Source organism: Aethina tumida, chromosome 4 (assembly GCF_024364675.1).
Source record: "Aethina tumida isolate Nest 87 chromosome 4, icAetTumi1.1, whole genome shotgun sequence".
Taxonomy (NCBI): Eukaryota; Metazoa; Arthropoda; class Insecta; order Coleoptera; family Nitidulidae; genus Aethina; species Aethina tumida.
Genome location: NC_065438.1, coordinates 1,861,062 through 1,886,593, shown reverse-complemented (window position 1 = coordinate 1,886,593; position 25,532 = coordinate 1,861,062). Strand labels below are relative to the sequence as shown.

The following is a 25,532-nucleotide window of genomic DNA, read 5'->3' as shown; positions in this document are numbered from 1 at the left end:
TCTACATTTTAAGCCCTTGCCAAATGTGCACCATCTATACGGAATTATTTTCCGGAACGGTGGTCAAAGTCGTAAAAACTTCAAAATAAATGTTACCAATCGCTGGGCGATTATTAGCAATGGAACAACCGTTCGTGGATTACAAAAAATATATATTTCGAAACATTAAAAAGGTCTTATGTGATTTCTTTCGGACTTACATGTCACAAATCGTTACAAATGCAAAGCCAGGCGTTGCGATAGTTTCGGCCAGATACACAAAATTTTGAAAAAATGACATGCTGAAATGTTTTCAGGGAAAACTTACAATCTAAGTGATATATTAGTACAGAGCTCTAATAATTATTAAAAAAATAATTCTCTTTTTTGCATAAATATTTGAGGTTTAACCTATTTTTTTATTTAACACAATTATTTAAAAAAAAATTACATATAAAAATTTACAATTTTTATTTATTTTATATTTTTTTAACATCACTTTTTTATTATTTTTTATCTTTATTTACATATAATGTAAAATATTCTTAATTTGTTAAGAAGAATATGAAGATTAAATAAAAACTTATTTCTTAAGTATTTTTCTATATACTATTGAAGTTAATTAATACTTCACTTAAAACATTTGGGATGACTTTAAATTTATTATTTATTTGTCAATAAATTGTCAAATATTCTTAATTTATTAAGAAGAATTTTCTTCATATTATTGAATAATTTAAGATGTTTAATACTTAAGTTAAAACATTTGGGATGACTTTAAATTTACTGTTTATTATTCAATAAGCTCTCAAATATTTTCAATTTGTTGAGAAGAATAGAATATTAAATTAAAACTTAGTTCTTAAGTAATTTTCTGTATATTATTGAATAATTTAATCCAATTAATACTTCAGTTGAAACATTTGGGATGACTTTAAATTTACTGTTTATTTTTCAATAACCTCTCAAATTTTCATAATTTATTAAGAATAATATGAAGATTAAATATAAACTTATTTTTTCAGTAATTTTATATATATTACTGAATAATTTAAGATGTTGAATACTTAAGTTAAAACATTTGGGATGACTTTAAATTTACTGTTTATTATTCAATAAACTCTTAAATATTTTTAATTTGTTGAGAAGAATAGAATATTAAATTAAAACTTAGTTCTTAAGTAATTTTCTGTATATTATTGAATAATTTAATCCAATTAATACTTCAGTTAAAACATTTGGGATGACTTTAAATTTACTGTTTATTTTTCAATAACCTCTCAAATTTTCATAATTTATTAAGAATAATATGAAGATTAAATATAAACTTATTTTTTCAGTAATTTTATATATATTACTGAATAATTTAAGATGTTGAATACTTAAGTTAAAACATTTGGGATGACTTTAAATTTACTGTTTATTATTCAATAAACTCTTAAATATTTTTAATTTGTTGAGAAGAATAGAATATTAAATTAAAACTTAGTTTTTAAGTAATTTTCTGTATATTATTGAATAATTTAATCCAATTAATACTTCAGTTAAAACATTTGGGATGTCTTTAAATTTACTGTTTATTTTTCAATAACCTCTCAAATTTTCATAATTTATTAAGAATAATATGAAGATTAAATATAAACTTATTTTTTCAGTAATTTTGTATATATTACTGAATAATTTAAGATGTTGAATACTTAAGTTAAAACATTTGGGATGACTTTAAATTTACTGTTCATTATTCAATAAACTCTCAAATATTTTCAATTTGTTGAGAAGAATAGAATATTAAATTAAAACTTAGTTCTTAAGTAATTTTCTGTATATTATTGAATAATTTAATCCAATTAATACTTCAGTTAAAACATTTGAGATAACTTTAAATTTACTGCTTATTATTTAATAAACTCTCAAATATTCTTAATTTATTAAGAAGATTTTTCTATATATTATTGAATAATTTAAGCTAATTAATGCTTCAGTTAAAACATTTGGGATAACTTTAAATTTATTATTTATTTTTCAATAAACTTTCAAATATTCTTAATTTATTAAGAAAATTTCTCTATACATTCTTGAATAATTTAAGATAATTAATTCTTCAGTTAAAACATTTGGGTTGATTTTATTGTTTATTATTCAATAATCTCTCAAATATATTTAATCAGAATATGAAGATTAAAATAAAACTTAGTTTCTAATTATTTTTTTATAAATTATTAAATAATTTAAGTTGGGATGATTTTAAATCAATTGTTTATTTTTCGATAAACTCTCAAATATTTGTTATTTGTTAAGAAAAATGTGAAGATCAAATTAAAACTGAGTCCTTATGTAATTTTCTAGACATTATTGAATAATTTAAGCTAATTAACACCACAGGTAAATTAGTTGGGATAACTTTAAAGTTATTTTTCAAATAACTCTTAAATTTGTTGTAAATTATATGAATAATTTTCAATTTTAAGAGTTGCTAGATGAATTATTTTTTCAATTACAATGTTATTTGAACACAGAAACATGTGATACACTAAGAAGTGAAAATCCTAAAATTTTTTAATTAGCGTATCATGGATGTCTCAACAGTGAAGATGTTGAAGGAAACTGAATATTTGACTAACTGCTTTCAATGAACTACTTCTAATGTGTTTTGTTAATTAAACAGTAGTAGTACTAATTGAGTATTACACAACTAATTAATGAATAATTAATTATATTTGTTTATACGTTTAATTAACAAGTTAAAGGGAAGAGTCTAAATTATTAACTTCTCATTTTTTTTATTATTATGTTACTATATTATTAATAATAACAGTTTTAAACAAAAATACATAAATTAAATAATATTATTAAAGATTAATTTGATTGTAGATTGATTTATTCTGATTATTTATTGCAATTTTGTGTCCCAAGACAACAGAAACTGATGAAGGATAAACTAATTGATAATTTAGACTTTTCAGGATAATTTTGCAGGTGTTGGCTTGGTGTCACACCTTGGGCAAGTCTCCTCTCGTCGAGTCCTCGCTCGATGTGAACGTCGACGACGTGTCGATTCCCGAATCCCTGTGGGAATCCTGGGAACCCTGCCTACCGTCATGCTGATCAAACCTGACCGTTTTCTTTCTGCGCTCGGTGAAACATCTGTTGTCGGCCGTCACGTCCTGCAGCGGCCTGTGCGACTGGTGCGGCGCCACGATATATTGGCTCAGTGGCGGCCAATCGCCATTATTTCCTAAACATTTTCCGATTTGCTGTTGCTCTGTTTCCAAACCGACTGTTTTTCGTTTGGCACCTTTACACGGCTTATATGTACCACACATAAAAATGCCAAACTAAGAAGGGTAAGTATTTATTAGCATCAGTTATTGTACAGTTAGTTGTAACCCAGTTAAATGTGTGGATCATTGGATTAATCAAAAAACACAATCAATTCCATAACCAAGTTAAAATCGAGGCAAACTTCCGATATGCAAGAAATATGAAGAGTGCTCAAGCAGCGTGATAGACAACCATCGACATGCACAAAGAAAATACATCGAGATTTTTGGTTTCTGCACACATTTCTTAAACTTCTTCCATTTAAAACAAACATGATGCAAGTTGTAACAAAGTTTAAAAAACAGTGACATTTTAAATCATCAGAAACCAGCGCTGGCATCTGAAATGATTTGTTGTTCTCACCGCCAGAAACTTTTTGATTTTTTCATCTAATATGGCTTGTCGACTCAATCTATCGGATATTTTATCTCTCTCGTGATTTCCTGTAAACGCAGAATCGGTCAATTTTTCTTTAATTGCATTGATGCAACTTAATTATTAATATTATTATTATTATTATTATTTTGGGTATGGGTTACGATTGGGATTTATGCTGTGTGCTATACAGATTCTTAAAACTGGAATTACTTACGCTCATTCCTATATAAATGAATACAAAACTTCTAAAATAAATATGTTAAAAGTTTAATGGTATCCTACAATATGGGAGCAACAACGTACTGGTTGTTTTTAGTAAGATTTAGAAAAGATTTGTTCTACTTTCTAATAGTTCAGTCCAATTGGGTACATGTTCAGCCATGTTTCCAAAGTCCAATGTCTCCACTTTTAAACTCAAAACATTTTGACATGTACACAATTGGATACAAACATCTAATAATTAATAATAATCTACTCCATTAAAATACAAACATTATTACCTTTTTCGCTGTCTCTTTCATCGCTGCCATATTCTGGTGTCGACTTCAGATCTTCTTCGGAACTGCTGAAAGACCTCTGAATTTGCACTTGCGGTGTATGTTGTCTATTCTTCGTGGAACCACTTCTTTTATGTTTCTTATTGGCACTTGATGACGGCAATCTTTGCTGCGAATGGTCCATCACTGACGGATCAGGCTCCGGATCCGGATACCTTGAACAAAGACATGAATCCATCACAATCACTGACATAGAAGAGAACATTATTGTTTATGTTCTACGTACTTCTAAATATTGACCAACAATTTTAAAAACACCTTGTATAGCTGAGTATCCCAAGAACTCATTGACAGAGACTTCAAAATGTGATAATGATTTTTTGCCTTCAAATTTTGTTAAAATTGGATAACTGGACCACATATTCATTAAACAGTCTTTGTCATTGTCTTTCTTTATCATACTCTTAGTCTTTCTTTGTCTTTGTCTTTATACTTGTCTTTATCTTTGTCTTTGTTACTGTCTTTGTCACTGTCTTTGTCTTTGTCATTGTCTTTATCACTGCCTTTGTCTCCTTCATTATATTCAATCTAAAGAATCTAAAGAATCTAAAGAATCTAAAGAATCTAAAGAATCTAAAGAATCTAAAGAATCTAAAGAATCTAAAGAATCTAAAGAATCTAAAGAATCTAAAGAATCTAAAGAATCTAAAGAATCTAAAGAATCTAAAGAATCTAAAGAATCTAAAGAATCTAAAGAATCTAAAGAATCTAAAGAATCTAAAGAATCTAAAGAATCTAAAGAATCTAAAGAATCTAAAGAATCTAAAGAATCTAAAGAATCTAAAGAATCTAAAGAATCTAAAGAATCTAAAGAATCTAAAGAATCTAAAGAATCTAAAGAATATAAAGAATATAAAGAATCTAAAAAATCTAAAGAATCTAAAGTCTTTGTCATTGTCATTGACTTTGTTATTGTTTTTTATCATAATTTTTACATTTTGAAACTGGAATATAATAAAATAATTACCTTCTTGGGACCAGATGGGGATGGGTCCTCATGAGGCCCTCCAGCTCGCCCTGATAGTACCGGGGGTCCTCCTCATTGTACTGCTGCTGGTACCGTTCGCAGGAAGGCGCGCGGGGCTCCTGCTCGGAGTACTGGCGGCGCAGCACGCTGCCCGATCGTTGCAACGGTTGGTTCTCCTTCTCGGCCGCCGAATGGGCCCGCTCCAGCTTCGGCCGTTTGTCCGACGGCGCCTGCTGGATCTGGGGGTGTTCGGCGTCCTGCGGCGTGCCCAGCATCCATTGGCCAGTCTTGCTGAGCAGCTCTTGCTTCTTGCGGCACAGGATGCACACCCACACAACCTGTAAATTGAAACGACATATTTATTTATTTAATTGTTCAATAACAGGTGCTTTAACAGGATTCAAAACATGATATTAATATGAAAACACACTTAATGATATTGGAGACAGAGCAAAATTGTACTTTGAATCGGGGTAATATTGGTTAAGTGTGAACAAACAAAAAAATGTGTGTATAAAATTTTCCCGTGACGTTGGCAAAAGCTTTTACGATAATAAAATTGTTATCTAAATAGATGTGACGCAGACTTCTTTAATCGACTGGTTACATATCGGCAGAAGTTTTGCGTTTATTGCGTTGACGGATTCATTATTTTGCCGTCATTGATAAAATAATTACTACTGTTCAAACATGATGTTATCTCGAACGTTCGTTGTTTGATTAATAATGGTAATTTCAAATTCCTAATCATTTTAAATGTTAAAATAAATAACCTCAAATATAACAAATCTGTTAAATAAATACAAATTAAAGAAATATACATATTGGATTTGTGGCGCATTCGCCATTTTTAACACCAGTTGTAAAAATGGTGGATGCGCAACAAAAAACTTAATTAAAATATTCAAATGAATTAGGATAAGATATTTGAAGACATAAAATTAATTGCCTTTTGAATGTAATTTTAATTATACAATTTGTTTGTGCATTTACGATGTTTAAACATTTTTTAAACATCAAAATCATATTTTTTATAGTGTTTCAAAGGTTATTTTATTGATTAATTAAAAAAAATTAAAGAGTACCTATTAAAAATGAATCTAACAGTGCATAAAATAAATTACTTTTAATATAATCAACTTATTCTTAGAATTTGTTTAATAATAACTAATTATTGGATTTGTGGCGCATTCGCCATTTTTAACAACAGTTGTAAAAATGGTGGATGCGAAACAAAAAACTTAATTAAAATACTCAAATGAATTAGGATAAGGCATTTGAAGGCATAAAATTAATTGCCTTTTGAATGTAGTTGTAATTATATAATTTGTTTGTGCATTCACGATGTTTAAACATTTATTAAACATTAAAATCCTATTTTTTATAGTATTTTAAAGGTTATTTTATTGATTAATTAAAAAAAATTATATAATACCTGTTAAAAATGGATCTAACAGTGCATAAAATAAATTACTTTTAATATAATCAACTTTTTCTTAGAATTTGTTTAATAATAACAAATTATTGGATTTGTGGCGCATTCGCCATTTTAACAACAGTTGTAAAAATGGTGGATGCGAAAGAAAAAGCTTAATTAAAATACTCAAATGAATTAGGATAAGTCATTTGAAGGCATAAAATTAATTGTCTTTTGAATGTAGTTGTAATTAGACAATTTGTTTGTGCATTCACGATGTTTAAACATTTATTAAACATCAAAATCCTATTTTTTATAGTATTTTAAAGGTTATTTTATTGATTAATTAAAAAAATTATATAATATCTGTTAAAAATGGATCTAACAGTGCATAAAATAATTTACTTTTAATATAATCAACTTATTCTTAGAATTTGTTTAATAATAACTAATTATTGGATTTGTGGCGCATTCGCCATTTTTAACAACAGTTGTAAAAATGGTGGATGCGAAACAAAAAACTTAATTAAAATACTCAAATGAATTAGGATAAGGCATTTGAAGGCATAAAATTAATTGCCTTTTGAATGTAGTTGTAATTATATAATTTGTTTGTGCATTCACGATGTTTAAACATTTATTAAACATTAAAATCCTATTTTTTATAGTATTTTAAAGGTTATTTTATTGATTAATTAAAAAAAATTATATAATACCTGTTAAAAATGGATCTAACAGTGCATAAAATAAATTACTTTATCAACTTCTTCTTAGAATTTGTTTAATAATTACTAAATTATTGGATTTGTGGCGCATTCGCCATTTTTAACAACAGTTGTAAAAATTGCCTTTTGAATGTAGTTGTAATTATACAATTTGTTTGCGCATTCACGATGTTTAAACATTTATTAAACATCAAAATCATATTTTTTATAGTATTTTAAATCTTATTTTATTGATTGATTAAAAAATATATTAATGAAATTAATATATTAAGACAATAAATTGGGGGAATATTAAATATATAAAGAAACTAAAAGTTAAAATTCTACTCTAAACTTATCTAAAACTTTTACAATCTAAAGTCCTAAAAAATCTAAATTTAGAATTAAAAAAAAATCTAAAGAATTGATAATTTGAAGAGAATAAATATATAATAAATAATAATTGAATCTTAAGTGATCAATAAAGTTAAAAAGGTTTAAAGAGTATAGATCAGAAGCATATAAAGAATTCACTGAATCTAAAGAATTGACATCACTATATCTCATAAATCTAATAAAGAGAAGAATGTTTAGAATTCAAGAATTTAGATCATTCGTAAGCTTATGGTTTTCTAGGTATTTTTTCTTCAAGACTATATCTTGTCTTAAACATAAGCATTATTTTAGTGTCTTAAATTTTGAAATGTTGTCCCTGACACATAATTGGTTGTCCAGCTAGTGGCCAACATTAAACTGACCACCACCAGTGGTGCTATGTTGACTTTCAGTCCTCTCTTTTACCATGAAAAGCATTGTTTACACTCGCACAACAAACACGTCCTTGTGCCATTTCCTATGCCATTTACGCAAAACCTTCTCCACGAGCGATCGCCTTGAAAAACCCCATCCCCTAGCCCCGTGAAGAAGCGTCCCCCTCGCCGCCATTCCGCCGCGTTATTCGGAGTGTTGTAAAATATTTGTGCGAGTGCCGGTGTATGAGGGGGCGAATCAATACGGCGCGTCATATCCGGTAGCCGATGACGTAAGAGAAACGGCGGAACGGCGGCGGCGGTGCGGCGGAGGGCACGGGCGAACCCCACGCCGCTCCACGTCGATGCCGGCGGATCCTCCACAATGGGTCTCCCACGCGTTCGTCGTCCACCCCCGAAATGGGCCCGCAATCGGCCCGGCCGGGCCCGGATCTGGTGCCTGGCGTGTATGTGTGCACACGCCGGACGAGGAGCGCACCCTTCTCGTCCTCCCTCTCGCTCGCTCGCTCTTCCGTCAATGAGTCGCCCCGCGGTCGGCCCCCCCATTCAAGGACGCGGCCCCCGCTGGCCACGCTCGGTCTATACGCAATACGAAAACAATCGTTTGGTTCTATCTTTGGGTGAAGCCCGTGTCTGTCTTTGCCATCGACTGACTACCTTAGTAAATTCAAATTTAATTGAAATGTTTAATAAAGAATTATTTAATTTTAAAATTTGTTATTTAAGTTTAAAAATGTGGTAAAAATATTATTTAAATGTAATTTATATAATATACAAGAGGGTAATTCAGTTATAAACAATTTTGTAAATTTTAAATATAAAATTTATATGTATAATTCGAAAAATATATAAAAAATAAAAATATTATTCTTCTTAAAACACAGAAAATTTTAAAAATCCAATCTTGCTCTTACAAAGATCTTAAATATACCCAAAAAAACCTAAAGGATTTAAATAATTCAAAATTTGAACTGAATAACTTATAAAAATAAAAAATATATAAAAAATCAACAAAGCTGGAAAATAGAGAATATTTAAAATATAATAAACAACGTCTAAAGACTTTAAAGACTAAAAAAAAAAATAATTTAATGATTTAATTCTAAAACTTAAGTGAATAAAAATAAAAAAATTGACAATTATACTTAAACTAGAATAATTTTAGGTTTTTAAAAAATATATAAAGAAATTGAAAAATCTAACCTAACTGTTATAAAGAACATATAAAGGACCTGAATAATTAGTACCTTCTAAAAATATAAAGACTCTAAAGAATATATAATATAAAGAATCCATCAACCAAAGAATCAGGAATATTAAGGATCTTAAAGGATATAAATATTCTAACGTTTTTAAAGAACCTGAAGGATCCAAAGAACCTAAAGAATTTAATGTGAAATACAAAATATACATAAAATCGAATACTAAACCAATTAATAAAAAAAATGGTGCCTTCTAAAAAAATTTAAAGACTCTAAATAATAAAAAATGGTACCTTCTAAAAAATTTAAAGACTCTAAATAATATATAATGTAAAGAATCCAAAGAATCAGGAATATTTAGGATCTTAAAGGGTATAAATATTCTAACGTATTTAAAGAACCTGAAGGATCCAAAGAACCTAAAGAATTTAATGTGATCAATACAAAATATACATAAAATCGAAGACTAGACAAATTAATGAAAAAAATTGGTACCTTCTAAAAAATCTAAAAACTCTAAATAATATATAATGTAAAAAATAATCAAAATAATAAGGAATATTTAGGATCTGAAAAGGTATAAATATTATAATGTATTTAAAGAACCTGAAGGATCCAAAGAACCTAACAGATTTATTTTAATAAATACAGAATAAACAAAAATTGACGAATGAATGAAAAAAATTGGTACCTTCTAAAAAATCTAAAGGCTCTAAAGAATATATAATGTAAAGTATCCATCAATAATCAAAATAGTAAGGAATATTTAGGATCTTAAAGGATATAAACATTCTAACATTTTTAAAGAGCCTGAAGGATCCAAAAGATCTAAAGGATTTAATTTCATAAATGCAAATTATACATAAAATCATGACTGGATGAATGAGTGAAAAAAATTGGTACCTTCTAAAAAATATAAATAATTTAAAGAATATATAATGTAAAGAATCTAAAGAATCAGGAATATTTAGGATCTTAGGGACTATAAACCAGAAGGATATTTGTATTTTATTATTACAGACTACAGACAAAAAAAAAATTATCAAAAATTTAATAATTAAAAACATCTCTTAAAAATCTAACTAAACAATTTAATAAATTTATGAAATATTATTCACTATTTAATGTGTAATATTATTTAAAGATTTAAATTAAATATCAGTTAAAATATAAAAATTAAATACGAATATATAAATTTAATTAATTTATGATAACATAAAGTATATTATTATTTTTAGAAATTCTACTATTACAAAAAGTATCAAACGAAGACAATAAAACTGAATTTTTAAAGGCACATTCGCCAAAATTTGAAAAGAATATTAAAGAATGTTAATTAAAAATATTTAAAACAAGTTTTAATCAATCAATGTTACATTCTGTAAAATGTAATTAAAACAGATTAACAACAAATATACAACATAAAAACAGATTATTATATTATATATACTTTACATACATGCATCACAATATTAATTTAAAAGCAGATTTTATTTTTATTAAAAAAATAGTTAAGGATTTAATCATTATTAAATTTTGAATTAACCACTTTTGTTATAAAAGAGTTTTAATGATGTGTACTAATGTAATATTTAAATATTATCATTAGTCTATAAATAAATATAATTTAAATTTATTTTTAGACTAATGACAACATTTGAAACATTTTTGAATAAAATATTAGGCTAGATTTTTACCAAAATGACATTACTAATGATAAACTTGACTGTAATTGATTTTGAATGAGAAAATTCAACACAATAATGAACAGTAAACAAAAACTAAGTTTAAACTTAATAAGTAAACTTTACTAAAAAACTAATGTTCCTAAAAATAAAATAAAATAATCATAAGAAAATTTAATCTTAGTGAAACTCTTTTGAAACTACAAAATTGTCAAAAATCATTTAAGGAACCTTAAGTAGACTAAAATAGATATAAAAAAACATTGGTGTGATTTACCTTATTGGATCGGAGGGTGACTTTTCCGCCGCACCTGGCGCAACATCTGATGGAGCAGTAGTTGCACAAGTGGCCGACGCCGTCAGCGAACTTGGTCTTGAGGCATATGTGACACGTGGCATCGAGCTCGATGCCCGCCTTCTTGTGCTGCTCGTTCCTCGCCCGTATCGTGTCCTCCAATATCTGCACCTCGTCAGCCTTTCGTCTGCAACACAAACGCAAACGTCACAATAGTTGCGGCGATAAATTAAAATATCACCCCCCCTGAAACGATTTGTGTTTTGATGGGAGGTTTTGTGTGGCGGCAAAACTCACCGGTGGCATTTAGTTGCCGCATTATATTGCGTCGTGTAACTCATTTATCTCGGCTAAATGCATTTTACAATTTGCCCCTAGGTAAGAATTGCTTAATTAAATTTTCATGTTTGCTTTTATACAATCGCATTTATAAATTGGATTACCGCTGAATAAATTTGCTAAAAATAACGCTGTGCATTAATAAATTTTATGATGAGTTCATCTGGAATCGTGCTTCTGCAATATGTGTCAAATTTATCATGTTAAAGCTTTGCTAACTTTTACAACATTTATCAAACGGATTCCTCTATTTCAACTCAGTTTTAATAATTTCAACAGGTTTAAATATATAATAAAAATGTGTTAATAATTAATAAGTTGCTCCTCAGAACAAAAATGTATGATTTATTGAAATTTAATTCTATTTATATCTTTCAACATGTTATAGTATTATAATTTATATTAAATTGTCTAAATTAAATCAGTTTAATCACTCAACTCAATCAATCAACAATTTTTAATTAAAATAAAAAATAAATTCATACATTGGTAAATTTAAATAAAATTAAAAAAAGCAATAAATCATGTGAATATTATTAAAATGTCTTTAAAGGCAAACAATTAATTAAACTATTAATACTACAATTAATTATACATAGCACGACAGAGACAGTGTTGGTGGGAGACATCTTCTATCTTTGTTGTACCTGATGTCTCTCTCAAGATTCAGATGAATCAAACAGTTTTTGTGCTGTATTTAAATCAGTTTCAGTTTCAAGAATCAATTAATTTATTAAAATTATACTTAATAATTCACAAATATTTGTATTTAAGTTAAATTTGATCAAACAAACGTTTAAGTGACTTAATTTAATTCCAAAAAATTAGAAATATTTTCCCAAGTACACCAAAAACAATAAAATGGAATTTTTTATAATAAATCAATTTTATATTTCAAAATTTTGTGAGTCAAATATCTTTTAAAAGACACATATTTAAACTGTTAATATAATAATTATTTGTTTAAATTATTAAAAAGCCAAAAAGTATCTTAATTATCTCTTAAAATTGCAATAATAAACTTAAATTCAAGATTAAAATTTGTTATTTATTTATAATTTTATTATAAAAATGAAATTTTAGGTTATGAATATATGAACACTAATAAAATATTAAATTTTCAGTTAAAAGGACTGATTTATTTATTAAAATTATATTTAATGAGTTACAAATAATTTTATATTAATTTAAATTGTACAAAGTAAAGTAATTTAATTTATTTCTCAAACACAGAAATATTTTTTCAAATACCATATAAAAAATAAGAAATTTTCACAAATTGTACTTAAATTTAGAAATTTTTGTGGTGTTCAGCTTTAAATATTATTTAATATTAATTTTATAATTTAAGTTGATTGAACAAAACAAAAAAAAAATTGATTTTAATAATTTTAAAATGGAATTTATTTTTAAAAAAATTAATAACGATAAAAATCCAGTTTTATATACCATAACTAATTTTTAAAATATATTTATATTCTATTTTTATTATTGATAAGTTAATGTTTAAAAAATTTCATATTTAATTCTAAATACTGAAAATCAGTTCAGAAATTAATGTTTAGAAAACAAGGATTTAATTAAATTATTAATTATACTGTAATTAAATGTATTGTAATTTAATTATAACATTATTGTACTCATGTAATTTTAATTTATGCACACCCTATACACAATATTAATGTTTAAAATAGTTATAAAAATATTTTAAATTAAAATTTTGTTTTTTTTTCAAATTATTGAATTATTTAATTTATTAAAATTATACTTGATGGCTTAAATACATTTGTTTTTGTTGAAATTGTCAAAATGAAAGTTTAGCTAACTTATTTTAACTTTTGAACACAGAAATTATATAAATTATCACTTCAATTTTAGTCCAAATAAAAGAAAACAGAAAATCAAGAAAAGAGAATAATAAAAATGAGCATAAATTGTTGTTAAATATTACTATCACTACAAATTCTTACTGTAAATTGGGGGACATTTTCAGAAACTCCATTTTCAGGTCACTATTCAAAGTCGCACTACTAACTGAGACAGTACTCGCATAAAATCCCTTAACACAATTAAAATGTATCGAACTAGTCAATTAGATTATCAGCATGTGCCACAGAATATTGACATTTCAGTCACGAGTGGTTGCGGTACATACCTCATTGTGTAAGCAATACTATTCTGGTAAGCAGAGCTATTTACTTACATGACACTAATTAAATGATCAATCAATTATTGATTTGGCTCCGTGTTTGCGTGGTTTTGTAATTTTTTTTTAATTTAGTTTAATGAAAAAAACGATACGGACATTGTTTTCAATTTGGAATTAGGTTTGGATTTCTGTGCAGTTCAAAGTGCAAATTTTAATTAAAATTTTATCGCCGGGGCAGATTTTCGCTGCCAATTTCGATTGTTAATCCATTTTTATCTAGGCACTAACAAGAAAATTCTAACACTCGTTATTGGAAGTGATATTAAACGGGGGCGATGCTTGTTTGGTTCTACGAAATTAGAAACGCCATTGAATAACTGATTTTACAAATGTTCTTGGTGTTAGTTTTAGTTTAGCTAGTTTCCAGCGATACAACCAACACAATATCGTAAGTCATTCAATCAACTTTACAAGGACTTGTTATCTTCCTTTGTACAGTTTGGTTTGTTGTACATGGACCAACTGCAAATTGAATAATAATTGTAATTTTAATATTAAAATTGTTTAGGTAAGTAATTTGTAATTAATGTAATATTTAAATTAATTAATTTTTTAATTTTCATAAATATTTATTTCTATCTTTTTTAGTTTTCTAATAATTAGAGATTTTACTTAAGATATTTTGTGGAAACAAATTTAAAATATCTTAAAAAAAAAGAAGTTATTATTAAATATTTATTTACTAACATAAAATATTTAAGGTGCTTCTATAAAAAATATTATTATGTCTTTTATTATTTCAGTGCATCCACCAAAATTTTAATTTATTTATTTTATTTATAGGAAAGAACAATTTTAATTTAAAATTATATTACTTGAATATATAAAAATATGTCTTAATTACCACTTTATAATATATTTTTTTATTTTATTTATGTGGAAAATAAGCCTCAAATAAATTAGTATATATTTAAATTTCAATTTCTCGTCGCATCCACCAAAATTTAAAATATAAGAATAAGAATATGATAATTTAAAGGAATAAAATGTTTGAAACAGTCTTAAAAGAGAGAAATAATTATTAATTTATTAATATTTTTATTTAAAATGCGAGTAATTAGATAATCAAATGTTACTTAAATACCTAATTTGGAAACTTGCTTAATTAGTTATATCAACGCATACAAATAGACAAATCATTTAATTTTGTAATAAATAATTTATCCATGTGGCTTCTAAATTTGTTGAGTTAGGAAAGACATCATGCTCCATTATTATATTATTGTTTCAGGGAGGCAGCATCTTAGGACCGTTTTGAGGCTAAACAGACTGGCTAAATGCACCTATAAAACATTTGAGCATCCCCGTCACGACATACAGCAATAAAATCATCCGAGACATTTAAAATTTTGATGCGGAATGAACCACCGCAAGTTCAAAGATCCCATTCCCTAGCAAAATGTCTGTTTTTCTCATCTTGTCAGCTGTCAAACCGTAAAAGCGGCCCCGTGCAAGCAATTTATGGTTTCAAATTTGGAAATGGAGATGTACCTCATAATTTCCTGTTCGCGTTCTTCCTCTTGTTTCTGTCGGACCATAACAGATTCGATGATAGCCCTCTCTTCTGGAGTCAAGTGACTTAAATCGGGCCCGTCCTCCATCCTATCCCTTTTCGGACATCACTTTACGCGAAACAACTCAGCCTAGCGAACTGAAACGTGCGAGGGACCACCACACAGTTACCCTGTCCATGTCCATGTCCATTTTGGTGTCTGGCTTACATGAGGCAAGGACCAGCTATGATCAGGCGTTACCCGAGTCGCGGTCAACTGGGAAAAACAAGCGATTACAACGAAAACACCGCACTTCATATAAACACACACACGGACGCGTCGGTTGCTTTGTTTTTGTTATAGTCCTAATAATGAATAGTTGTTTGGCCAAGTAAGACCTATATCACAGTTAGAATTTTATCCATTCATACAATTTTAATAAATAATAGGATGAGTTCTGCTAGGACCAACCGAAAGCGTTGTACATCGTGACGTAATAGGATAAGATTATTGATTGCGGGACGCAGAGCAGGCGCCCAAACTGACAGAGATGCGCTGTCATTTTAACTTGGTCTCTTGCAGGATATAGCAGGAATCTTCCAACATTCCTCCTGCAGTGTCAGATACTCAGATAACCCCTTCGATTTTCAACATATTTATTACAAATAATAAATATCTACAAGTGGCTTTATTTCAGGTTTTCAGGTACATTTAGTTGAGCATTATTTTGATAAAAACTAGATATATGGAAGCTACTATTTTAGGTAATATTTTCATACATGAGCAGGAGAAGGGTACGTTACAAGGTGACTAAAGAAATGTCAAATGATCCAATGATAAAGACAGCTTGTAGTTCAACTAACAAATTAAATAATGATTCACTTGCAATACACAAAAGGCCTTATCATAAAGAACTTCTAATAGACATATTATAATTTTGACATTTACACTTTTAGTTGAGTAGCAATAGAAATCAATATATACAAGTCTGCTTATAATTAACATTATAAAAATAATAAATTCACTTTATACGTTTATACCATGGAACTTATTTATTTTAATTCGCATTAAAATTTTATATAAAAACTTAAATATCAATAATAACAATTATTTTTATTATTAATTTCTTGTTAGATACATAATTCTGTATTCTTATTGTTGTATTTAATATTGTTGCTATAAAAAGCTCTTTGACCAAAAACTATTTCGGGTATTTAAATTGAATTTTATTAATTAAATAAATTTAAATGGGAAATATTATTAACAAGATCATTTTTTAAACAATAATTAATTAATTTATTTATTACTATATATATTTTTATAAATATGAGTAATATAATATAATATTGATTATATTAATAAGGTATAGGTATAAAATTGAATAGAGTATACTCGAAAATTGAGGTTCAGTCAGTCAACCTAACCTAACATTTTGTAGTCATTAAAATAAAGGAATCACAGTTGTTACAAAAAGAGATTTACTACTAATATTAAAAATTAAGGTAATTCAAAATATAAATTTAATTTATATATATAATCTTGAGAAGTAAAAAAGTAATATAAATATTCAATATAACTTAACTTTTTAAATATAAGGAATCAAAGCTGTTAGAAACATCAGGGTTTAATATATGTTTAAAATTAAGGTACTATATTAAATAAATAAATAAAATATATGTTTAATTTTATATAATATTATAATTTTCAAAGGAAAAAAATGAATTTTATAGAAATTTTAACATAAATATTTATCTTTTGACACAATCATTATTGTGATAAAATAAAACAAAAGCTTAATGATCTAATAAATTTTAATCATAACAATAATTTATTCATTTATTTCTATGTAATTTTTTTTTTATTTACACTTTAATTTTATTAATGATCAACCTAACCTAACTTTTTTATTCTTTAAATCTTAGGAAACAGTGCTGTTAGAAACATCAAGGTGTATCACCAATAATTAAGGTAATTGAAAAAGTTTAATTTGAATCTTGAAAAAAATAAATTTTGTAGAAATTTATTGTTAAATATTTATACTTACCTTTTGATAGAATTATTATTGGGATCAAATGAAACAAAAGCTTAATGATCTAATAAATTTTAATCACAACAGAATTTACACAATATGAAGTTGGATAATAATTTAGGAATGAAAATGTCAACACACATATTAAAGTTCTCTTTTTTTATATGAATATCAACAATATTGGTTAAGAATATACATAACTAAAAATGTGACTACAAAATGGGCTTTAAAACCACCAAATGCAGATTTAACTTTTGCAATGTGCGTAGTGTACAGTGTATAAATGGTTATTTACAAATACCAAACCATTTGGAGGCGCAGTAAAAAAAGACAGTACGACAACAAAATGGTTCCACAATAACAAAAATGAGTTAACAAAATAGGAGTTTATTTTATCCTAAAAATTGATATCCTGCATGCTTTAGATCTTACAATACTTGCTCATGTTGTTCTATAATAGCCATTGTAGGTGTACTGTAAAAAATAAAGCAGTATGTAACAAAAGAACAGGTAACAAAGCCTTTAACTAATCCTTATCATTTATAACTGTAACATTACTATTAATTACAGGAAAAGTACACAGCAAAGACTGTAGATCTTTACATAATACAAAACAACTTCAGTATTTGCTATAAATCTGCCCAATACTCGAACCTTGACTAGTCAGATGACACGTAGCTTCTTAATTTAGTTTTACCACATATGTGTTTCCCTAATCTCACTGATTATGTGCGCCGCCCTTTGCAAAGCCTGTAAATCAAACAATGTTTTAGTCTTTAATTCTGTTTTGTAAACAAATGAAGACGCAAACCTTTAACATGTCGGCGGCCTCCTTGCGTCTCTGAGCAATATGTTCAGACTCATCCAAAAGCTGGTCCGCATTGTCGGACTTGTACAGGTGGGTAACCAATTCGGACTGTAAATTGTCCTTCACGTAATTCACCAGGAAATGCATGACGGCCTTGGGCACGGTGTCTTGGATGGACTTCCTCACAATGTAAAAGTAGGACTTGATCAGTCTCTCTGTAACAATTGGAAAATACAATGAGTATTTAGTTGCGTATAATATTTTTAAGACGGTTACCAATGATTTCGCAGTCGTGCTCTTCGTTCTCGGATAACTTCCTGAAGCTGTTGCTGTTGATGGGCACCTGGGGGAGGAGGTTGACAGGTTTAACGGGGCTGAGCACTGACCGGATATCACCGTCGGCCTTAACACTATCGGGCAGGTTGTTCACGTGGTTGATCTCGTCGCTGCGGCCGTTCTGTGCAGAAGTCAGATTTGAGACCCAGGCGGTGGCGTCGTCGTGATTCAGCTGAGGATTGCTGTTCGAACGCGACTGGAAATTTCGAAAACACTCGATTGTCCTCTTGTTCTTGTACGAATGACTTTTATTAGGAAATTAGAAGCGGTGCGGAAGCATCGAATTAGTAAGATTAGCCAAATAAATATATGAAAAAGGAAAAAGAAGCCAAATTGGTGCATTGTCTATAGAAATACTAAGAGAAATTTCATGTTAGAGTCTACTTTTTTAATAACCATAGAGTATTAGAAATCCTGGACTGGATAATTCCTGATTTTGGGAATTAATCAACTATCTCATCGTGTTATAAATACAAAAAACGACTAAACTCCTTTGTTACAGTACAAAAAATCACTACATTGTACCTGTATAGCAGCCATGAAGTCGTTATAGCTAGTAATCGGCAATAAACTAAAGAGATAATCGTAAAAATCGACTTGTTCACGTTGCTGCACACTACTATTCGCAACAATCTATTAAACAAAATAAGTACAACTGATGTGCAAGATTGCCCAACCTACTTTACTTACCAATGGCTGCGGTTCAACCGGCATCATTGCTGGTTGTTTGCCATACATGCTCTTCGGTCTATTGGCCCGATTACCATCGACGGACTTGATCATAGTTGGCACCATGGCGATTTCCTTGTAGAAATCGGGGTGCTTAGTGTTGATGTAGGCGAGCTCAATTTCCACTAAGTTCTCCACCATGTCGTTGGTGGTGGGCAAACGTCTGCGCAACAACTGGGTCACCACGTCGACGATGCTTTCGTACAGTTTAGGGAAACGCAGCATCTCCTGCTGCACCTCGCTGCCACAGTGCTAAAAAACAGACCATAAACAATGGGTTTTGAACAAAATATAACTGAATTACTTGGATGATTCGTTGCATTTCTTCGTGGATCAGCTCGACGCAACGCAGCGAGGGTTCCTGCAGTCTTCGGATTTGACGTTTGACGAGCAGTTCGAAGGACACTTCGGGGACGAATAGGGCGGGACGTGGTCCGTTGGCGTTTCTAAACAAATCGTAAATCAAAACGGTGCCATAACTGAGGAGAAGAAACCAAAAATATCACCACATGCATTAAAATAACCCGAGGCGAAACGGACCGGATATCCAAGCTTAAATCGGACTATTTGAAAAATTATTTTTGCTTGACTTGACAAAATTAATCATATTCAAAGTGCCCAATTTGATGTGGAATCCCCCTATATAAGCAAATGATTATTATAAGCCTAAAGGCACATTTAATTATTAGGATTACCAAAAACCAGCCACCCAAGAGTAAAATATCTCACCTTATTGCTGTGAGAATGTCCATTTTGGTCAGACCAGCCAAGGGGTGTATAGAATCCAAAGTTCTGCCGAAGGTTTCGTGAAAAATGTAACAAATCCTCGCACCCCCGCATAGTTCAGTCGTTTCAATATTCCTGGCCGTACCCTCGATGGTGGAACAGTAGGCGGAGGCGAATTTTGTAATAATTTGCAGTAAAGTTTTGCTTTTATCTGAGATATCTTCGCCGTACGAGTTCAATAGGGATTGGAATTGGGACATCATTAAGTTAACTCTGGTCTGAAATAAATCTTTGTAACAAACTTAAGGCGGTGTGATTATAGTTTACCTTTAAGTCGGGCAAACAGTCCCTGATATGATGCATTAAAAGCCTATTTAAAGTCTTAGCTAAGTATGGGGTGCCATTTCTTGCAGCCAAAGTAGGATATTTGCTTTGAAGGAACGTTGCTTCGTCTTTTAGAGAGTCTTTAATAGTTTTGTTGTTCAAAATGTCAGCTTGTGATCTATTTACAACCCCAATGATGCCCAGTTTTACTGGTATCACTCGCCCACACAGAATATCAATGGCATCAGTACCTACAACGTGTCACCTATAGTTTTAATACAACTTTAGTTAGATGTACAAGTACCTGCGTCCATGAGATCCAGCTTAGTGACGACCGCCAGAGTCCTACGCCCATCTGGGTCAACATCTTTGGCAATAGCTAAACTCTCCGACGTGGCCATGTCCGTATTAGCAGTCACCACAGCCAAAATAATAGAATTCGGGTTGGCAATGTATTTTAATACTAAATCCCTAATTTGTTGTTCTATATCAGCCGGTTGGTCACCGACTGGCACTTTGGTAATGCCGGGCAGATCTACTAAAGTTAAGTTCACGACTTTGGTCGAGTATATTTTGAGGTTGATCGGCTCCGGGCAGATTCCCTTATTGCTGCCGGCAATCCGGTTGGTTTCATCCTCGATTTCTTGACGGATTTGCTCGAAGTCGCGGAAGATTTTGTCCTTGGCGTGCAGGAACACGCCCCAATCTTCAAGCTCGATGGTACCTATAAAAAATAAGATTTACTGCTACTAAAATATCTAACCCAATTTGGAAATTCAAGGTTAAATATTATGTAACCTTATGTGTAAAGATTTTTGAGTGTGTAGTAATTAATTAGAAATTAAGATAATATCAAAATTGTTTTATTGAAGATTTAATTTAAGTAGATATAAGTACAAAATGAATAATGAGAGAAAGAATACAGAGTAATTATTTTAAATAAAATATAAAATGTTTTTTTCCATTTAATTAGAGGTATGTGTTCCCTAATTAACAGTAAGATAGTAATATTCAAATCACATTTAAATGTTCATATTAATTTTAAACACTCAAATAACAATTTAAAAGAGAAATCAGTTCTTTGTCCTTAAACAATGTTAATTTATAACATTCATAAACAACTTCATTGTACTTTGTTTTATAAGAAACCATTTAATTAATGTGAAAACATAATTGAGACACTCCTTATTTATCAATCAACACTACAATTAATAATGTGTGTTGCAATACAGTTAAATAAAAAATCGTAACATTGATTTACAGTTTAAAATTGAAGACAATGAACTAATGGAATTAATTACTCATAATTCAATACAATTAAAACAAAAACAGTTATGGAATTACTCATCAGGAATCTATTCCTGTTTCTTATCATTGATCCAATTTATCTTTATGTACACAATAAAACTAATACGGAATAGTCCTTTGTTTGTTTTAAGTATAAAAATGTCTGACTAGATTAAGGCCACAACATACCATCGATAGAACTCCTATGTTCCTTGTCTTCCTTCGGACAGTAAACCAGCTGCAAAATCAAAGGCCTCCTGGTAACAATTCCAGTGCCTCTGGGAAGGAACGACTTGCCCACCAGGCTCTCAATCACCGAACTCTTGCCAGAGCTCTGAAATAAGGTTATGTCACGGTGATTTAACCAATTCAAAAAATGCGAAATTTGTCAACGTACCTGTGATCCGAGCACTACGATCTGCGGTAGCTGGATCGCGTCAGAGCCCACTGTGTTGAACACGTCCTGCAGCTTGTTGATTACGGGGATTAGAGCCTCCATTGTGACTCCTGCACCGGTCGATTTCCAAAAATATCGATTACGACGAAATAATTAGATTCACTGGATTAACAATGCCCGATGATTAGTAGGATCATATAAATAACATTATTGCATTGCTTTAACGTAATATTGGATTTATTTTGTGTTGTCCGTTTTATTCACCAGAACACAACACAAAAGGTGTTTTATTACTAAGTTGGCGGCGCGAAGGTATTTCGGTTGGCGGCCCTGATATTTGAATTTATGAGCGCGAATATTCAAAAAAATATTTTGAATTAAAATTAAGACACAAAATTAACAAAAAAATAAGTGGAGTATACTTAAATATATTAACAACGTCGTAAACTCTGAAACTCAAATACTGAAGGTCAAAATACTTAATACTTTTGAGGTTTTTCCATTTTTTAATTATTATTAGTACAAACATTTAGTTTTATTTTGAAAATAGGCCTTAAAATAGATTAATTATCATTAACATCATTTAATTTAAAATCCAATTACCTTTAAAAAACAACGTTTTGTGGACAATTTTATAAAATTGCCGTTCAGTCACGTTTTGAATTAAAATTTTTAATTGCCTGGGATTATGATGTAAACATTTATTTTCATCATAAAATTACTGAGATTATTATTTCAAGTCGATATTCTAGTTTTGAAAAAATAAAGTAAACGTTCTTATATAATAGATTTTATTTTTACAATGGAATGTTTCCATGCTTCTTAGCTGGATTCTTCAATTCTTTGGTTTGTAAAAGATCCAAGTCCCTACACAATCTCCACCTTGTGGTTCTTGGTTCAATTATGTCGTCAACGAAACCTCTTTGAGCTGCTGAGAATGGGTTTCCAAATTTCTCGATATACTCGGCTTCATACTTCTCTACATCTGGTTTGCCCCTGTATAAAATAGTAACAGCTCCTTTGGCACCCATAACTGCAACCTCTGCAGTAGGCCAAGCATAATTTACATCACCTCTTAAGTGCTTGGAAGACATCACATCATAGGCACCACCATATCCCTGAAATAATATTAATTAATAAAGTTGCTTCAAGGAAATCAAACCTATCTACATTACTTTTCTTGTAATGACGGTCAGTTTGGGTACTGTAGCCTCAGCATAAGCATACAACAATTTGGCACCATGCCTGATGATTCCAGAATGCTCCTGATTGATACCAGGCAAAAATCCTGGTACGTCCACTAAAGTGATCAGAGGAATGTTGAAGGCATCACAAAATCTAACAAATCTTGCCGCCTTCACCGAAGCGTTAATGTCCAAGCAACCAGCAGCCACTTTGGGCTGGTTACCTACGATTCCCACTGTTCTTCCATTCATTCTGGCGAAGCCCACTATAATGTTTTTGGCATATTTGGGCATGATTTCGAAAAAGTCTCTTTCATCCACTATGGCCAGAATGACGTCCAGCATGTCGTAGGCTGCTGTCGTCTCTGGTGGTACCACTGTGTCCAATAGGGGAACATCCAAATCACTATAAAGAATTAAATTTTAATATATAACGTCATGCTATGTATCATAAACCTTACCATGGGTCATCACAAGCTCTGATGGGCACTGGGGACTTGTTGGACTGAGGTAAAAATCCTAGGAAGTCACGCAGATACAACAAAGCCTCCACATCATTGTTGAACGAATTGTGAGCAACTCCTGAAACTGAGGTGTGCGTTTTGGCACCACCCAGCTCTTGTTGTGTCACGTCTTCATTTGTCACCGACTAAACATGACGTTTTAATATATTTTATAAACAGTTGTTGGTGGTTTTACCTTTACAACATCTGGCCCCGTGATAAAAAGGTAGGAAGTGTCCTCCACCATGAAAGTAAAGTCAGTCATTGCTGGTGAGTACACGGCACCACCAGCGCAAGGCCCCATAATTAAAGAGATCTAAAACAAGGTAAACATAAATATATTAATACTAAAATAAAGTATTGGTTTACCTGAGGGATGACTCCAGAAGCCAAAACGTTTCTTTGGAAAATGTCTGCGTATCCAGCCAGAGAATCGACTCCCTCTTGGATTCTGGCACCACCTGAGTCATTAAGACCTATGACCGGAGCTCCGACCATCAGAGCTTGGTCCATGATTTTGCAGATCTTTTTGGCGTGGATGCTGGACAAGCTTCCACCAAATACTGTGAAGTCTTGGCTGAACACATAGACCGGACGTCCGTTCACCAAACCATGGCCTGTGATCACCGAATCTCCTGGAAACTAAGAGACTGTATTTGAAAATAACTATGTAATAATTAAATATGGGGTTGATACCTTTTGTTTTTCCATTCCGAAGTCGGTGCAGGTGTGTTCAACGAACATATCGTATTCAACGAAGCTGTCATCATCGCAGAATAGTTGTATGCGTTCTCTTGCAGTCAATTTTCCCTAAAAATTAAGTATAAGAGTTTAAATACACCCTGTATACTTGTTTAATAACTATTACTTGCAAAAATTATTGTTAATTATCTGAGTTGTTTTCTTTTTGTTAATATTGGGAAACTCTTACAAGACGGATCAAAGGTTTTATGTTATCTGGATTGTATAATCTTTGTGTTTTAATGACACTGGCACATATTAGCAAAATAATTTACTAAATTAAATAATAATTTAAAAATATTTAATGTTGTTATCGTATTAAATTATCAATACAGGTACGATTAAATTGTGGGTATTGTCAAGGTAACACGATGATTGTATGTTTACTGGCGCATTAACTTCTAAACGTACAACTTTATCACATCAATTTACCAATAAAATCCTCGTAAAACAATATTATCACTATGTAATTAGTACATAAACATTACCTTTTTGTGCTGAGCATCGATTCTTTTGATACCACCACCCAGCAAAGCCTCCTTCCGTTTCTCCTTAATTTTTTCTGCTACCTTAAGAGTGTGTGCAGCTGAGCTCGTGGTTCTTAGGCAGTTTTTTATGATTGAATTTTTGTTGTTCTTTAAACTGAACAGCAGACAGTTGTTTAGTGCCCGCACAGACATTTTTCAACACTGCGTGGAACACGAACGACGGCTACGTACTGCGTGCTCCTGCTGATAAACTGGTTTTTGATGAGAGAAGGTTGTTTATAACATTTCGTAAATAGTAGTAGTAATAATAAGATAAGTAGATTTAAATTATTTTGGCATTCCCTGAAAGACTAAATTACTTCGAAGATGATTATCAATTGTTAAACTCTTTGTCAGTGATTTGCAGGAATTTAAAATCAGTATATTTTATTAAAAATATGTTTATAATTCATTTAATTGAAAGCTGAATATATTTTGTATTTAGTTATGTATTTATAACAATTTTTATGAAATGGTAGATAAGAAACATGTTATTTTGGGAATATTAGTTTTGTAATTATGTTATTATAATTATAGACAGTATCTATTATTGCGTAATAAATGTGTACACACACAATAATACCTAATAAATATACTTAGTATTGTACAGAATATTTATTTTATT

The 25,532-nt window shown here is 30.0% G+C and overlaps 3 protein-coding genes and 1 long non-coding RNA gene across 12 annotated transcripts in view; 1 reads left to right on the top strand and 3 right to left on the bottom strand.

Annotated features, from left to right (window-relative positions):
• Positions 1–15,444, bottom strand: part of LOC109596373 (regulating synaptic membrane exocytosis protein 2) — a 37,598-nt gene extending 22,154 nt beyond the window's left edge. For 4 of the 5 annotated variants that reach the window (XR_007547843.1, XR_007547844.1, XR_007547845.1 and 1 more), the window contains exons 1-5: positions 15,315–15,444; positions 11,258–11,462; positions 5,203–5,540; positions 4,179–4,390; positions 2,976–3,214 (exon numbers count right to left, since the gene is read on the bottom strand). Coding sequence is in view for 1 of the 5 variants with exons in the window: in XM_020011910.2 (XP_019867469.2) it covers positions 2,976–3,214; positions 4,179–4,390; positions 5,203–5,540; positions 11,258–11,462; positions 15,315–15,424 (1,104 nt within the window). In the remaining 4 variants the exon portion in view is untranslated. The remainder of the gene's footprint in view (positions 1–2,975; positions 3,215–4,178; positions 4,391–5,202; positions 5,541–11,257; positions 11,463–15,314) is intronic. The other variant, XR_007547846.1, reaches the window with a different exon arrangement.
• A 171-nt stretch (positions 15,445–15,615) lies between these two features.
• Positions 15,616–16,395, top strand: LOC126265346 (uncharacterized). Its single transcript, XR_007547847.1, has 3 exons — positions 15,616–15,707; positions 15,766–16,021; positions 16,081–16,395. It is a non-coding gene; the product is annotated as an uncharacterized LOC126265346 (long non-coding RNA).
• A 1,006-nt stretch (positions 16,396–17,401) lies between these two features.
• On the bottom strand, positions 17,402–22,236 carry LOC109596375 (dynamin-1-like protein). Of its 5 annotated transcripts, XM_020011914.2 has the most exons (11): positions 21,953–22,236; positions 21,745–21,889; positions 20,573–20,992; positions 20,272–20,519; positions 19,948–20,222; positions 19,523–19,664; positions 19,180–19,470; positions 19,015–19,122; positions 18,430–18,685; positions 18,157–18,368; positions 17,402–18,095 (listed from the first exon to the last, which is right to left on the bottom strand). In XM_020011914.2, the coding sequence occupies exons 1-11, from the start codon at positions 22,052–22,054 to the stop codon at positions 18,039–18,041; spliced, it is 2,256 nt and encodes a 751-aa protein (XP_019867473.2). In that variant the 5' UTR covers positions 22,055–22,236; the 3' UTR covers positions 17,402–18,038. The 5 variants fall into 5 exon arrangements, with proteins under 5 accessions (XP_019867473.2, XP_019867474.2, XP_019867476.2 ...); XM_020011915.2 differs by lacking the exon at positions 19,015–19,122 and having other exon boundaries at positions 19,171–19,470; XM_020011917.2 differs by lacking the exon at positions 19,015–19,122 and having other exon boundaries at positions 18,430–18,610; positions 19,171–19,470.
• Positions 22,237–22,726: 490 nt separating this feature from the next.
• On the bottom strand, positions 22,727–25,110 carry LOC109596361 (propionyl-CoA carboxylase beta chain, mitochondrial-like). Its single transcript, XM_020011892.2, has 7 exons — positions 24,869–25,110; positions 24,336–24,449; positions 24,009–24,281; positions 23,836–23,955; positions 23,598–23,785; positions 23,128–23,542; positions 22,727–23,070 (listed from the first exon to the last, which is right to left on the bottom strand). The coding sequence occupies exons 1-7, from the start codon at positions 25,058–25,060 to the stop codon at positions 22,750–22,752; spliced, it is 1,623 nt and encodes a 540-aa protein (XP_019867451.2). The 5' UTR covers positions 25,061–25,110; the 3' UTR covers positions 22,727–22,749.
• Positions 25,111–25,532: the final 422 nt, after the last annotated feature.

Excerpts from the sequence above, each read along its gene's own strand:
- LOC109596375 (XM_020011914.2), bottom strand. The coding sequence starts at position 22,054 with ATGGAGGCTCTAATCCCCGTAATCAACAAGCTGCAGGACGTGTTCAAC. Across the intron at positions 19,665-19,947 it reads GACATTCTCACAGCAATAAG|AAACGCCAACGGACCACGTC; the intron begins GTGAGATATTTT and ends CGATTTGTTTAG. Across the intron at positions 18,686-19,014 it reads ACTTCATGGCTGCTATACAG|TCGCGTTCGAACAGCAATCC; the intron begins GTACAATGTAGT and ends CGAAATTTCCAG.
- LOC109596361 (XM_020011892.2), bottom strand. The coding sequence starts at position 25,060 with ATGTCTGTGCGGGCACTAAACAACTGTCTGCTGTTCAGTTTAAAGAAC. Across the intron at positions 24,450-24,868 it reads TCGATGCTCAGCACAAAAAG|GGAAAATTGACTGCAAGAGA; the intron begins GTAATGTTTATG and ends CTTAATTTTTAG. Across the intron at positions 23,956-24,008 it reads CTTCTGGAGTCATCCCTCAG|ATCTCTTTAATTATGGGGCC; the intron begins GTAAACCAATAC and ends ACCTTGTTTTAG.